This window comes from Tachyglossus aculeatus, chromosome 21 (genome assembly GCF_015852505.1).
Source record: "Tachyglossus aculeatus isolate mTacAcu1 chromosome 21, mTacAcu1.pri, whole genome shotgun sequence".
In the NCBI taxonomy this organism is placed as follows: Eukaryota; Metazoa; Chordata; class Mammalia; order Monotremata; family Tachyglossidae; genus Tachyglossus; species Tachyglossus aculeatus.
The window spans coordinates 37,180,077-37,196,235 of record NC_052086.1 but is presented as its reverse complement, the minus strand read 5'-3'; the positions used below and the strand labels follow the sequence as shown (position 1 = coordinate 37,196,235).

The 16,159-nt window shown below is 43.7% G+C and overlaps 1 protein-coding gene and 1 non-coding gene across 13 annotated transcripts in view; both read left to right on the top strand.

Annotated features, from left to right (window-relative positions):
* LOC119942833 (E1A-binding protein p400-like) overlaps positions 1-16,159 on the top strand; it is a 124,306-nt gene that overhangs the window by 75,248 nt on the left and 32,899 nt on the right. For all 12 annotated transcript variants that reach the window (XM_038763827.1, XM_038763823.1, XM_038763829.1 and 9 more), the window contains 10 exons: positions 1,526-1,620; positions 2,280-2,563; positions 2,727-2,929; positions 3,033-3,202; positions 4,218-4,414; positions 5,283-5,394; positions 5,658-5,801; positions 5,991-6,149; positions 6,823-6,906; positions 8,110-8,238. In XM_038763827.1, coding sequence (XP_038619755.1) covers positions 1,526-1,620; positions 2,280-2,563; positions 2,727-2,929; positions 3,033-3,202; positions 4,218-4,414; positions 5,283-5,394; positions 5,658-5,801; positions 5,991-6,149; positions 6,823-6,906; positions 8,110-8,238 — 1,577 coding nt within the window. The remainder of the gene's footprint in view (positions 1-1,525; positions 1,621-2,279; positions 2,564-2,726; positions 2,930-3,032; positions 3,203-4,217; positions 4,415-5,282; positions 5,395-5,657; positions 5,802-5,990; positions 6,150-6,822; positions 6,907-8,109; positions 8,239-16,159) is intronic.
* Positions 3,761-3,895, top strand: LOC119943149. The gene has a single exon (XR_005455625.1). It is a non-coding gene; the product is annotated as a small nucleolar RNA SNORA49 (small nucleolar RNA).

Here is a 16,159-nt window from a genome sequence, read left to right as displayed (position 1 = left end):
CTTCATTTGTTTACACGTTAGCATTGACTTGGTTGCCTGTCATCTATGCATTTTTCTTAGTTACCCTCACAACGTTTTTCAAAAAGGGAAGCTGAGTGTGAGTAGGCCATAATCAATCTCCAGCCAGCGCTAGAATGCTTAAAACACCCTGCTGATCCCTAGATCATGGGAGTACCTTCATTGAAATTCATGGTCCCGACCCCCGGTATCTCTAACATCTGTTTCCCTTGCGTGTCCCCCTCTAAGAAGGGACCTAAGATTATTAAGACAATTTTGCCTCAGTATAAGCACTCCACTACTACAGCTTGTGATTGAGAAACTTTAGAAGATTTTAGAAATGCACGTCTATCTTGTAGAATGTGCTGTACAACTGAGTGATGATGTATTCCTCCAGACTCCACTGGAATATTTTCTCTAGAATTTGATTTTTTTTTCTTCTTCTAACATACTGATGTGCCACTTTTAGTTGTTAGAATTAGGGTGAATTCTCATCAAAGTGCTTGGAGAACTTTGGGAGATGAAAGGAGGTATTTTATGTTGCTGTGATGTTGGATTCTTAGGTGTTAAGGGTATAGCTTTATGGGGCCAGCCTAATCTAAAAAAACTCTCATGGAATCCACATGCAACTTAAAAAGTCCTAACATAAACTCACCTCTTAACAGCTCCTAGTTGACCTTGGAGTTTTCTCAATTGGCAGCCACTGCCGTAGATTACTGGTGTTCTGCGCTCTCTTATTTTTTCCTTTCCTGAAGCCACAGTCTGCCTGGCTGTGGGATTTTTATTAAGGTTTTACGGAATGGTAGGAAGAGCAAGGGTATTTGAGTTTGGAAAGCCCGCAAACTGCCTGTTAACAAGGCAACTTTCAGATGTCTCGGTTCTCAGTTCAGGCCTGGAGCTTGGTCTAGTAATACTTGGCTTCCAAAATGGTGATCCAGTCCGTGTCAGTTCATTGGGAATTTTAGGTTAGCATAGGCCACCAGTTCTTGGGTAGAAAAAATATTTTGTATAGGAAACTTAGTTAAAAATGTACATGCCCACTGCACAGCCTACAGTAATTATCTATCTCCCCCACTTCAAAGCCTTATTGAAGGCACATCTCCTCCAGGAAGACTTCCCTGACTGAGCCCTCCACCTCCTCTTCTCCCACTCCCTTCTGCGCCGCTCTGACTTGCTCCTTCATTCATCCTCCCTCCCTTCCTCACAGCACTGCTGTATATATCTGTAATTTATTTACTTATTCATCTGTTTATTTATGTATATTCATGTCTGTCTCCCCCTCTAGACTGTGAGCTAATTGTGGGCCGGGAGTGTGTCTGATGTTGTATTGTACTCTCCCAAGTGCTTAGTACCATAAGCGCTCAATAAATACGATTAATGCTAATCTATTTTATGATAAATCATTTCCATTTGCATCAATTACACTTCTAATTATTCTTGGCTTTGTCTTCTTGGAAAGGGAGGGACTCAATGAAGTATTTTTTGGTCTTATAAATTGAAGTGAATTGTAAATGTTTTTAATTTCTAGTTGGTGTTCCAGGTAGAAGTGCAGTTACTACCCTGACATCAGGGGACTCTGGATTAATATCAAAATCTGCCCCTTCTATTGGAGGCCAAACACAGGTACCTGCTCAATGTATCATAAAGTGGTTGCATTTTGTCTGAGTAAATGCCATGTAGGTCGATTATTAAAGCAGTATTTAAATAGGCCAGGCGATAATGAGTGCTTTTTGGTATTCGGGAAATACATATTCTCTGCCTATGGAGGTTACACTATAATCACTAACTAGGTTTTTAGGATTGCACTTCCTTTTGCGAGTAGGGAATTTTATTTTTCTTTGAATTGAATCATTTGGATTCCATTAGTATGATTTTCATTGCTGGGAAAAAAGGGAGAAAAATGAATTGGCTTTATGTTACTGTAAAATATTCTGCTCAACTCTCATTTTCAATGAGCCTGTATTAATATTCTTTCTTGAATCCTAGCAAAAATGACCTTGACTTTTTGATACATTGTTTTTCTCAGGGCTTAATCTTTAAAGTCGGCATGGGGAAACTAGTTTTATTCGCCACTTAATTTAGATTATAAATGCTTAATGGGGAGGAACCATTTGGGTGTATAATGATTCGCTCAGTGGCCCACACAGCACCATATGCCCATGAACTCTTAATAAATTCTATTTGATTTGTCTGACATTTTATCTCTTGCCTATCATTTTGGTTAAAACTGAGTCACCGAAATACATCAATAACAGAGTTCTCCATTTGTTTTTTTAATAAAGGAGGAAAAGACCCGACTTCTGAAGGAGCGCCTGGACCGAATATATTTTGGCAATGAACGGCGCTGTACCCGGGTTCCGGTCTATGGCCGAGACTTGTTAGGAATTTTTTCCCTGTTTGGTGAAAAAAAGATGCCTCAACCTGGATTATCCAGCAGAAATCAATGGAGGTGGGCTGGACTGGTGAACTGTTGCCTCTCAGCATTAAGAAGCCCAAATGATCCCTTGCAGTGTCTGATTTTGACATCGGATCAACGAAAAGAATCCCTCCAGGATGCTATGAACAGGTATTTGACTTGTCTGAAGACACTGATCCTCCCCAGTTGGTATATTCACCCCTTAATATTTTCCGTCCCTCCTCGAATCTCGGGTCCTGACCGATGTCTACTGAAACGGGCAATTCTGAGGTATCATCGGCCAACCTAATGAGATAATATCTTCATCTTTCAGGGTGGGTTGTGTGCTTCCTGCTGTGGTAGCTGCACCGCCTCGTATGAGTGTAGCCAAACCTCCCGCTTCATACAGCCACAGAATGAAACTCTTCAGGCATCGCCTCAAAGAACAAGCAGCTCCTCACTTACAACAGTTACGGCAGATGACAGCTCTGCGTTCATTGCAGTTTCCTGACCTCAGGCTGGTGCAGTACGATTCAGGTACAGAAGGCGAAAGTCGGATGTCGAGCGTGCTCCTTTCAGGGCGTTGGTGGTAGTAGAGGGTCTGGATTTTACTGAACACATTTTACTCCCATTAAAACAGGAAAGTTGGAAGCCCTGGCCGTGTTGCTTCAGAAGCTGAAATCTGAGGGACGCCGGGTGCTGATTTTATCACAGATGGTGCTAATGTTAGACATTTTAGAGATGTTCTTAAACTTCCATTATCTCACCTATATCAGAGTGGATGAAAATGCTAACGGCGAACAGCGCTTGGTAAGCAACGTTTTTATCTCTATCAGTCGCAAATATGGATATTAGCCAGAGGGCTAAACGCAGTGGTCAGCAACGGTTTCCGAGAATTGTAAGCTCCACGGTTGTTATTATGAAATGTAATAAGTGCTTATATGTCAAGCACTGCGCTGAGCGGTGGGGTCGTTCCAAAATATTTAGCCCGGACAGTCTCTGTCCCGCATAGGACTCGTAATCAAAGAGGAAAGGAGAGAAATGTCTTATTCTCCCATTTTACAGTTAAGGATGATGAGATTCTGAGAAGTTTGAGTGACTTGCCCAAGGATACCCAGCAGGGTTGTGGCAGAGCTGGCACTGGAACCCGGGTTTTATAATGCTTAGACACCTACTCTTTCCATTAGGATTGTGCCTTTTAATTCTGTTGCATATTCCCAAGTGTCCAGCATTTAGAATCTAAGTAACCGATACTGAAGTCACACAATTTGTGAGTTTACAGGGATCTGTTCTGTAAACCAGTGTTAATGTATTTTGATTAGGATCATTTAGTTGTCCCTTCTTTAATTTAATTTTTGGTAGCTTCCTCTTCCTCAGCCTTACTCCAGGGGCTCTCTTGCTCATAGAGTGCCCTGGCATTGCCTGAGGATAAATCAAAAAGCCCATATCCCTCCCCAGTAGGAGCCTGATTTTCCTTTGGGGCCTACGGTTTGGGCTGACATGGACCTTAGGACAGAATTTTTTTTCACTTTCGGCACCCCTTTTTATCACCCTACCCGAAGACCTGGTTAAAATATAAACAACATTAAAAGGTCCTTATCATTTTCACATGAAAGTCAGAAAAGGTGTAGGGAATAGTATTCAAAAGTTGTGGGTATTTTTCATGCAAGAAGAATAAATCAGACCATGCCTAAAAAAATCAATCAAGTCTTGGACGTATGTAATACTTAGAGATAACAAATCATGTTAAGATACGGGCGTCAGTGTCAAGTTTCTCAACTTTTAATTGTTTGGGGTTATTGCAAGCATTTTATTTCCAATTTAGGAATTGATGAAGAGTTTCAATAGAGATAAAAGAATATTTTGTGCCATCATTTCAACGCACAGTCGTTCTGCTGGTGTAAATCTTGTAGAAGCGGATACGGTTGTATTTTATGACAATGATTTAAATCCAGTGATGGATGTAAAGGCTCAAGAGTGGTGTGAGAGAATCGGGAGATGCAAGGACATTCACATCTACAGGTGATGATTGTAGCAAAAGTTTTAAAGTTTGGTCAAAAGGAGAGACAGCTGTAAGTTCCTTGAAGACAAGGAGTGTATATCATTTCTATTTTATGTTCCCAAGTGCCTAGTATGTGGTCAATAAATGATCAAAAGAAGATGACGATGATGAGAGAAATATTCCTCTTGCTATAAGAAACAACAAAGCCTAAGCATGGCATTTTCTTCACCAGAAAGATTATGGTTGAGGAAGTTCAGCCTTTAGGAATAGTGCTACTTTTATCTATCTTCTTGTCCTTTGTAGCTAACATTCTATACTTTACTTATATTTTGCTAATTTATTTTTTTTTGGTCTCCACTTTTCTTTAGCCCTCTTAGAAGCCTTCTTAACGAATTATGCATTTTTTACCAATGTGTTTTGTTTTTGTGGTTTTAAAGTCAGCTAGGCCTGTCAACATTTTTACAAAAAGGATAGACTCCTTTTTCCCTTCAAAAAACAAAGTATAAAAGGATTGAAAGTCTTGAAAGTATGCTGATTAGAGTTCTGGAGGCCTGGCTTTTTAAACTAAGCAGCCCCAGAAAACCCACTACAAAGATTTATATTTTGACCCTGTCAGAATGATTGGTTCAGTTTAAACTTGAATATTTTTATTCAGTAACAAGTGAGTGTGTATTGGCATATTGGGCTTTATAGGAAGTAAAGCAATGTAGTACTTTTGTTGCACAGCATTATGAACATAACTTTTGAACATCTTAGTAGATGTTAAACTAAGGGCCTTTTATTTTCTGATAGTATGTTTCTTTGGTCACTGCTGTTAATGTGTCTTCCAATTAGCAGGTTTCTTAGTGAAATACAGGATAATGGAATGGACACGTTTTTGTTTTCCAGGCTAGTGAGTGGCAATTCTATAGAAGAGAAACTGTTGAAAAATGGAACAAAGGATCTGATCAGAGAAGTAGCCGCTCAGGGAAATGATTATTCCATGGCATTTTTAACACAGGTATTTTCAAAGGATGAAGTATCCCCAAGTTGTATTTTATGGGATCCGTTTGTTGTCCAGGTATACAGACGTTGATATACCAACCAATTGATTTGCTATTCAGTATTCATATCGGGCTGAAATTAAGGTCAGATATGAAGACATTATGTCTGCCTAATTATCCTGTATCTGCCCCAGTGCTTAGCACATAAGATGCACTTAACAAATGCCCTGATTATTATTATTTAATGTGCTAAGACAAAATATCCAATTTGATTTTTCAGCAAACGATTCAAGAGCTATTTGAGGTTTATTCCCCTATGGAGGACTCTGGTTTTCGTGTGAAAGCTGAGGAATTTGTGGTACTTTCTCAGGAGCCCTCCCCAGCAGAAACCATTGCACCCAAGATCGCAAGACCTTTTATAGAGGTAAGAATGGGAATTAACCTTAGCCGAAGGGGTAATGGGAAAAAATTTTGGGGATAAAGATCATCATTTCAGAGACTAGCAGTCGACTTTGCAATGCCTATTCTACAACTGAAAAAATACGGTTTTGGAGCAGATTTTTCTCATGATACTTTGAATGTTATTGAAATTTGCTTTTATGAATTTCTTAAGGCTCTGAACAGCATTGAATCTCTGGAGGATGATCCAAAAAGCTCTTCAGAGGAGGCAGTGACCGAGTCGCATCCTGATATCTTATCTTCCGACTTAGCTGATTCAAAAGTTAAAGAGGAACCTTCACAGTTAGATGAATTTGCTGACTTTATGGAACAGGTAGGGTGGTTCCTTCAAGATGGCTGTGGTGTTCTTCCATTTTTAGAAGGGAGGATCTTAGGTGCTCCCTCCACAGGGATCATCACCCCCTCAGCTGTGGGAACTGGATTCCCAGTCTTGCTCATTCCGCATCTGACGACACTCGAGAGTTTCCCACAAAAATATCCAACGTGCCAGCTTTCCGGCTTGTTCTCTGAACCCTTTTGCTCCCCCGCTCAAAATGAAAAGTTGGCCCCTATGGATGGGCTAGTGAGGATTTATATAGTTTGATTATTTGAAGTGCTTGCCTGGTTACTTTATAGAGGGGGGTGATCTTCTCTTGGGGAAAGACTTAGATCAGTAATTGTCAGCATCCTACTACAGGAAAGCAGCATGGCCTAGTGGAAAGGGCACAGACCTGGGAGTAAGAGGACATGGGTTTTAATCCTGGCTCTGCCACTTGCCTTCTGTGTGACCTTGGGCAAGTCACTCTGTGCCTCAGTTTCCTCACTGTAAAATGGGAATTAAGACTGTGAGCCCTATGAGGGACAGGGACTTTGTCCAACCTAATTATCTTGTATCTACCGCAGCACTTAGCACAGTGCCTAACAGGTGTAATAAGCACTTAACAAGTACCATTATTATTATTATTTTACCGTTATTATTATTACTTGAAAATTGTTTTCTCCAACAGCTCACACCAATTGAGAAATATGCTCTGAATTACCTGGAACTATTTCATACTTCTGTTGATCAGGAAAAGCAGAGAGATGCTGAGGTAAGAGAACAAAGTTTTGCTATAGATTTCATTACCATTTAACAAATAAATATCCAGCACTTTTACCAGACCTCTCAATTTTTCCATCTGTTGTTATTCAAATCGAATGGCAGAAGGCAGAAAATATGGGAAGGCTTGCAAGCTTTGCTTAATGAGTTAATTGCATATTTCAGTGTTGTTCAAAAGTAGATGAAATGAGGCATTTTGGCCCAGTTTCTAGAATGTGATTTTTCAAGATGATCACTCCTCAGCCAGATAGTAAACATCAACATCAGAGAAGCAGCATGGCTCAGTGGAAAGAGCACGGGCTTTGGAGTCAGACGTCATGGGTTCGAATCCCAGCTCCACCACAAGTCTGCTGTGTGACCTTGGGCAAGTCACTTAACTTCTCTGAGCCTCAGTTCCCTTATCTGTAAAAATGGGGATTAAGACTGTGAGCCCCACGTGGGACAACTTGATCACATTGTATCCCCCCCAGCGCTTAGAACAGTGCTTTGCACATAGTAAGCGCTTAAAAAAAAAAGTGATGTGGCAGAATTTAAAAATGAACTGCCAAAACTCCATTCACCGGCATCGAGGACATGTTCACTGCAACGCAGCTTCGCTTGATGGGACCCAAGGGGAATTGGTGATAGCAGGACCATGAGAGAGAGCTATGGAAAAATGGGCCGAATGGGGTCCACGCAGGCAGGGATGGACAGAAAAAATGTTTTTAAAATCTAGTGTTGAGCAGTGTGGCTTTGTGTCGTTGAAGAGAAGAATTTCAGGAGCAGACCACCCAGCTGCATAACCTTTGGGACAAGGGGTTGGTTTCCATGACTAGGGTCTCTGGGAAAGTTAGGAGACAAGCAAGAGTCACAAATGATAAAAGACTCTAATAGCAAATGCCTCAGCAAAGGACATAGACTGGAATGGGATATAGATTGTGCAGAGATTTTTCACCCGCACCCTTGGATAACATCTCACCCTCAGTAACAACACTTTAATATCTGCAGAGCAGTTTTGTTAAAGCAGATTCTTTGAAGGAGTGTGCACTATATGTTGCCCTTAGGTTCCTATTAGAAAACTCTTTTTTAGTCCTGTCCTTCCAGTTTTATCATGGAATATAATTCATTGATATACTCTGTGTAATTTCTGTCTGATTTTCAATATGAAGCCATGATTTTAAAGATTTTTTTTTTGCTGGTTGAATTCTCTTTGTAGGAGGTAGCAAAGGTTTCCAAGGAGTGGGAATCAAAAAACGTTAAGATCCTCAAAGAAAGGGAAGCCAAAATGCTTATGGAAGAGGAGGAAGAATTGTTGACCTATACCAGAGAAGATGCCTATAACATGGTAATTTATGATGATCTGGAGTAAAAGCCCTGTGAAAGCGCAAAGACTTTTGGTGATGATTATTGGAATTGTTAGTGATCTGTAGGCACATAGTCCTTAGGCATATTGGTGAAAAAGGAGCCATTCAGTGTCTGATAGCAAAACCGTAATTTTAATCTGTTCTCTAGGACACTTTTCATAAGATCTGAGAAGAGCACAAGTTGACTGCCCTCAAGGAGTTTATGGCACAGAGACACTGTCTTCTTTTATTCTAGACTCCCAATTGTTCTGCATTCAGTAGGCACTCAGTAAATACTAGTGATGGTGATACTGATGTCTGAATTGCAGGAAAATATGTTTCCAGTTAATGAGGTTAATTCTCCACTCCATTTTCTTGACAGCCAGCCCTGGGAGAGCCGTCGGGGGTGTGGGAAGGGGAGGGTCTGTAGGGTAAAGCAGTCGTGCAGCTAGGTGGGAGAATGAATTCTGTCATTTCGGGGGTCTCTCTTGTCGTCTCTGCCTGTTCGGTTATTTTTTCCATTTGCTCTCAATGTGAATGAATTGTGGGGTGAGAGGGTGTGTTTTATCGATTAATGGAGATGAGTGAGATGTTGTTCCAACTGTCAACATTGGCCTTGTTTCCTGGTTCTCGCCAAGGGGTAGGTGATGGGTTTCCAAGGGTGGCCTGGATACACAAAAGGCCCTGGGGGCCCCTCTTCTTGGAGCCAGATTTAGATCCGGGTAGAGGGCGAGCACCAGGATCAGACAAACCTTTTCTCTCTCTCAGACTGTGGTTATTTTTTGTTTTTTTTCTGGACTTGTTTCTTTGGCCCTGGAGGGGTGAGTGGCCTTGTGGCCAAAGAACGCATTAAGTCGTTAGCAAAAGCTGAGTTGTTCACTGAAATATTACTGTTTTCCATTCAGCAGCTTTTCAGTGTACTGGCTATACTCCCACATCTTATACCTATTAATCTCCAGAACTTCATACAGGCTTGATAGGGGCACAGCTAGGTTCTGCTGCTGAGAGAGCACACGAAAGTGTTCTGTTCCATGACCACAGGCCATGTGGGGTTTTCAAGGAAGACCCTCAGCAACTGGTACAGTGGATTTGTCCCAACAATGGGTTACAAACTGGATGAGGACCTTGGGTCTGTCACATTCACTGTTTTGTGGCCACCGATCACACCCACCCATAATCTAACCAGCCATCTCATAAGGTGTGCGGTGGCTTCAGAGGATTGGGGAGAAGAATGCGGATGGTTCGGTGTGAAACATCACCGCTAATGCAAAACAATTCCAGTATAAATCCTGCTGAAGGTGGGATACCTCCATACCTGTTTTCAAAAAACAGTCCTACCTAGTAGATGGTCCAGCCTTTTGGTCTCTGAGAGGCAGCAGCTCCCCTTGGCAGCATCCTAGATGGTTGGATAGCCCCATTTAGCAGCGCACTGCCCACCCTCAATGGGGAAGGGACTAGAAGAGGTGTCCCTAAAATACCTCCTGCCTCATCCAAACCCAGCTCATCAGTAAATGGTGATTAGTGAGCCGTATATCTCCAGTGGCAAAACGATCGGGAAAAAGGCATCTTGCGAAAATAAACATCGCATGAAGGAACGTCAGGATGCTGCACGGTGAAAATGATCATCAGCCTGTAAGAAGAACAGCTTAAAAAATGCATGAATTGGCCAAAGGTGGTATTGATATTGGAATACTAAGTGAAAGGAGACCACCTAATTGAGGACGGTTCATAGAGATAGCACTGAATGCGTCATCTCTTTTAAGGACCCCTCCCTCTTCAGGATGATGCCTAGTGGGGTTGGATTTGCAGTCAGACAGCAACTAAAAATGGGCCTCTCAGATCTGCTCTGAGGTATAAATCTGACGAAGGTATGCCTGCCCCTGAAACAAGCGGCCATTATATGCAGTTATGCCCCCGCGGGGACAAACTGCAAGTTCTCTGAAGATTTAGACAAACAGTGCAATGTAGACAAACGGGAGTAGTGAAGTCATATAAATTATTTGTAATGGGTGGTTTCAGTGCTTGAGTTGGAAGGAGGGTCACCAGGCTGCACGGGCTTGGTAAACTCAGCAGCAGAGGTGTACTTTTACTGAGAGATTACATGAAACACCGCTGCACAATCACTGCCACCGTCTTTCCACCTGCAAACAAAAGAAAGACCTGGATGCATTCTTACTCTAAACAGTGGCATCTTATTGATCTCCAAGCAGCGTGGCTTAGTGCAGAGAGCCCGAGCTTGGGAGTCAGAGGTCGTGGGTTCTAATCCCAGCTCTGCCACTTGTCAGCGGTGTGACCTTGGGGAAGTCACTTCACTTCTCTGGGCCTCAGTTCCCTTCTCTGGAAAATGGAGATGAAGACCGTGAGCCCCAGGTGGGACAACCTGATAACCTTGTATCTACCCCAGCGCTTTGAACAGTGCTTGACACACAGTAAGCGCTTAACAAATGCCATCATTATTATTATTAGTCTACAGATCCTTAGTCCAGTGCTCTGCACACACTCTGGGCCTCAGTTCCCTCATCTGTAAAATGGGGATGAAGACTGTGAGCCCCTTGTGGGACAACCTGATTACCTTGTATCTACCCCAGCGCTTAGAACAGTGCTTTGCACATAGTAAGCGCTTAACAAATACCAACATTATTATTATTATTAATAATAAATACGATTGAATGAATGAACCCTAGCAAATATGCAAGGAGCAGAATGGTATAAGCTCTAAGATAACACTGTTCTTAGAACCACTGCTCAAAAACTGGCCTCTAAGTCACCAAAACACGTGAACGTCAAGGTCCTGGCGAATGAAGACACCAGCAAGAAATTCTGCAGCAAGACCAATTCACCCTTGCTTAAAGAAACCCAAAAAACAAACCACAGTCGCCATCATACACAGTGAATGGGCACCTAAATGTGGTTACACAGCTTTTCTCTGCCAGACACTGTACTAAGCTCCGGGGAAGCTATCGGATAATTAGGTCAGCACTGTCCCTGTTCCACATGGGGCTCATAGTCCAAAGGGGAGGGAGAACAGGTATTGAAGCCCTATTGTAATGATGTAGAAACTGAGGCTCAGAGAAATTGAGACTCACCCAAGTCACACAGCCGGCGAGTGGCAGAACCAGGAATAGAACCCAGGTCTCTTGCCTCCCAGGCTGCGCCCTTTCCACTAGGCCACGCTGCTTCTCCTGCTCTCTTGGCTTCATCTGCTCAAGTGTTTGTGCGATGGGGCACTGTTGACAGAAATTCAGGCACCAGGCTGTTGTTATTAATCTCAAATTTATCCTCACCTGTTATAACTGTGCTCTCTCTTCCCGAGTTTCCCTCGACTCCTTTGTCCACCTGCCCCCACCAGATATTCCAGACTTTTAACTCCCTCCCTAAACTCCCAGTGGCTCCCCTCCACTGCCCAGTGACCTTACCGATTACCTTGTTGACAGAATTGAAACCATCAGGCGTGACTCCTCAAAATCTCTCGCTCGCCTCCCAAGTCCCCCCTTGCACCCTCATCCATTCCCTCATCCTTCCCAGCCATGCCTTGAGGAGATCTGTCTGCCTGCTTTCAAAATCTACCCCCTTCACCTGCACCTCCAACCCTTCACGGTTATAGCAACGCTTGTACCTGCTACCCTTCCCTTTCTGCCATCTTCAGTTTCTCATTCTCCAATTGCTCCTTCCCTGCCAACACTCTGTGTCCCCTGTTCTAAAAAAAACTCTCTCTCGGCGCCCCTGGTATTATCCTGCTGTCACTCCATTTTCATTCTACAATTCCTGTCCAAACACCTCAAATGGTGGTTTACACCCTTGACCTCCACTTCTGCTTTAAAAGTCTGTTCTCCCTCCTATCCTCCATGACCTCTTGGCAGCCTTTGACAGTGTGGATCACCCCTTTCTTCCGGAAACACTCTGTTTTAACTTAAGTTTCTGTGACACAGTGCACTCCTGGGTCTCTTGCCTCGCTGGCCGATCCTCGTTACCTTCTGCTGACTCTTCCGCTACTCCCTCCTCCCTAACTGGGTGTCCCTCAAGTCTGTTTTAGGTCACCTTTTACCTTCCTTCTACATCAACTCCCTTAGGAACTTTCCCATTCTCACGACTTTTTTTTTTTAATAGCATTTATTAAGCGCTTACTATGTGCAAAGCACTGTTCTAAGCGCTGGGGAGGTTACAAGGTGATCAGGTTGTCCCACATGGGGCTCACAGTCTTCATCCCCATTTTCCAGATGAGGGAACTGAGGCCCAGAGAAGTGAAGTGACTTGCCCAAAGTCACCCAGCGGACAAGTGGCGGAGCCAGGATACGAACCCATGACCTCGGACTCCAAAGCCCAGGCTCTTCCCACTGAGCCACGCTGCTTCTCTAAGCTTCTCTCTATCCCTTCTTCTACCTGGGTGATTCCCAGTTCGCTCTCTCACATCTCCTGCCTGCAGGACATTGGTGTGTGGTTGTCTTGCAAGCATCTCCAGCTCAACACGTTCAAAACGGAACTCATCTTCTCTCCCGAATTCTCTCCCCTTCCTAACTGTTCTGTCCCTATTGATAACAGTACCATCCTCTCCGTCTCAAGCCCACAGTTTGGACATTATCCTTGACTCCTTTCTCTCTTTCATCTCCAAAGCCTGTTGTTCATTTTTTTCAACTCCAGAATCCACACCTTCTGTCTGTCCAAACTGCCACAATACTTGTCCAAGCATTTGGCCTATCTCAACTCAACTGCTGCATCAGCCTACTCACCCTCCTGCTTCCAGCTTCTCTCCTCACCAGTCTCTACTTCATTCTGCTACCCAGATCATTTTTCTAAATCATCTTTTTTCACACATCTTCCCACTCAGAAGCTTCCAGTGACTTCCCTTTTCTTTCTTCATCAAGCAAAAACTTTAGACCATTAGTTTTAAGGCACTCTATCAACTTTCTCCCTCCAATTTATCTTTGCTTCTCTCCTGAACCTGAGCCCCCTCTCTTCGTTTCCCCCAGCCAAACTATTCACTGTATCGTCTTGTCTCTCACCACCGACCTCTTGCTCACTCCCTCCCTTCTGCCTGGAATTCCCTTTCATATTAGCCGACAACTGCTCTTCCTATCTTTAAGGCCCTTCTGAGTTAATATGTTCACCAGAAGGTCTTCCCTGGTGAATCACTCATCACCCTGCCCTAGCTTCCCCCTGCACCCTCTCCACCAACGCTCCAGCAGTTCCACCATTACCTCGTTGTTGGGTAGGGATTGTCTCTGTCGCCAAATTGTACTTTCCTAGCGCTTAGTACGGTGCTCTGCACACAGTAAGCGCTCAGTAAATACGATTGAATGAATGAATGAATACCTAGATTACTCTTCGTTCTACCGTATGTCCTCGGAACACTTTTGTACATATCTTTAAACTCTTCTGCGTCCTCTCTATCTGAAATCTATTGCCTCCCACCTGCTGTGTTATAAATTCCTTGGAGGCAGAAATCATGCCCACGCTTGTGTATTCTCCTAAATACTGGTATATTCTGTGCAAAATGAGTGCTCAGTAACTCCAGTTGATTATTGTTCACCTTAGCTGTACATCACAATTATCGTCAACAACAGTTTACCGATTATCTGCTGCATGTAAAGCACTCCAGCACTCAGAACAGTGCTTGGCACATAGTAAGCACTTAACAAATACTATTATTATCATTATTATTATCACGTGCTTGGAGATGTATAAGAGAAGCAGAACAGACATTCCCTGTCCTCATGTAGCTCATGTCCTCCCCTTCCTTCCCTAGGTGTTATCCTGGACAGTGTGAAGAATATAGGGAGGTGAATGTAGGAAATTTTGTATATGCTCTGCTTTGGATCCTGGCATAGATAAGCCGCAGAACTCATTTGCCTTAAAAACTTGAATTTTTTCCTCAAATTTTTCCCCGGGCTTACTGTTTTCTGTAAGACTGATAGTCTCCTGTTTTGTAAGGCGTATATGTTCGCAGAAATGGGATTTGGTGAGTTTAAGGTATTGCAATTTAGAGTTCAGGCATAATTGTAATTGCAGTTGGCAGTTCTGTGAAGCTCAGTTTACTTGTCCCTCAAAATCTGAAGGTCTTTACTACAGCATGATTTGGTTTTTAAGTAGTATGCTGTGTGTTCACTGGGAATTAGACTGAGCCCCCTCCTTCCTCTCCCCATCCTCCCCCCTCCATTCCCCCGCCTTACCTCCTTCCCTTCCCCACAGCACCTATATATATGTATATATGTTTGTACATATTTATTACTCTATTTTACTTGTACATATCTATTCTATTTATTTTATTCTGTTAATATGTTTGGTTTTGTTCTCTGTCTCTTCCTTCTAGACTGTGAGCCCACTGTTGGGTAGGGACAGTCTCTATATGTTGCCAACTTGTACTTCCCAAGCGCTTAGTGCAGTGCTCTGCACACAGTAAGCGCTCAATAAATACGATTGATTGATTGATTGGGAATTCCATCCACTCCATCTATGGCTCCAACCTCATCACTTGCCTTATCCCTTTTTCCTTCCTCGACCACCATCCTCAGCCACTGTCTTCTCTTCATTGGCTCCTTCCTCTCTGCTTTGAAACACGTTCATGAATCCCCATCCTAAAGAGAACCCAAACCCCTCCATTATCCCCACTGCAAGCTCCATTAATCGCCCTATCTCCCTCCTACCATTCCTTTCCAGATTTCTCAAATGAATAGCTCACACCTGCCGCCTCCACTTCCTCTCCCCCAGCAATCTGATTTCTGCCCCCTCCACTCCTGTGAAACTACCCTCTTCAAGGTCACTAATGACCTCCTTCTTGCCACCAAATCCAAGGCCTCTTCTCCATCCTAATCCCCCTAGACTGCTCAGCTGCCTTTCACACTGGACCCCCGCCTTCTCTTTGATTAACCTGGGTTTCACCGACATATTTTTTTGATTTTCCGCCGCCTCTCTGGGTGGTCCTTTTCATTCTCTTTCTCTGGCTCGTCTGGTTCCCACCCCCTGACTGTGGGGATATCCCTGAGGCTCAGTTCTAGGTCCCCCCTTTTATTCTTCATTTTCACCCATTCCCTTGGAGACCTCATTTGCTCCAACAGCTTCAACTACCATCTCTATATGCATGACTCCCAAATCTACCTCTCCACCCCCGACTTCTCCCCTGTGCAGCGTCACATTTCCACCTCCCTTCTGGACGTCTCTACTTGGATGTACGGCTGGCAACTCAACGTGTTCGAAACAGAACCCTTTTTCTCTCCACTCAAACCTCTCCTCCATCTTTCCCATCACTGTTGACAACACCACTGTCCTCTCTGTCTAGCAAGCCTGCAACGTGGGCATTGTCCTCAACTCATCTCTCTCATTCATCTCACACAGTCAAACACCAAATCCTGTCAGGGGCACCAAATCAGCCCCTTCCTCTCCATCCAAACTGCCGCCCAGCTGATCCAAGGACTCGACGCATCCTGCTTCAACTTCTGCATCACATCAGTCTCTCTCTCCTTTCCAAACTGTACTTCAGTCGGCTTCCCAGATCATTTTTCTAAAACATTATTCTGCACACGTCTCCTTACTCCTCAGAAACCTCCAATGATCGCCCGTCCATCTCCACATCAAACGGAAACTCCCCTCCATCGGCTTTGAGACACTCAATCAGCTCTCTCCTACCTATCCTCACTCCTCTTGCGGTGTGACGCGGCCCACACGCTTTGCTCCTCTAACACCAGCCTACTCACTCTATCTCATCTTTCTTCCTGTTGACCTCTTGGCTCGTACCCTCCCTCCTGTCTGGAACCCCCTCCCTCATCGTAGTCATTCACATCTATTGAGCGCTTACAGAGTGCAAAGCGCTTGGGAGAGTACAATACGGCAACATTAGACACATTCCCAGCCCACAACAAACGTACAGTCTGGAGGGTCTCTCATAGCCGACAGACCACCACTCCCCCTCTTTAGAGCCCTACTAAAATC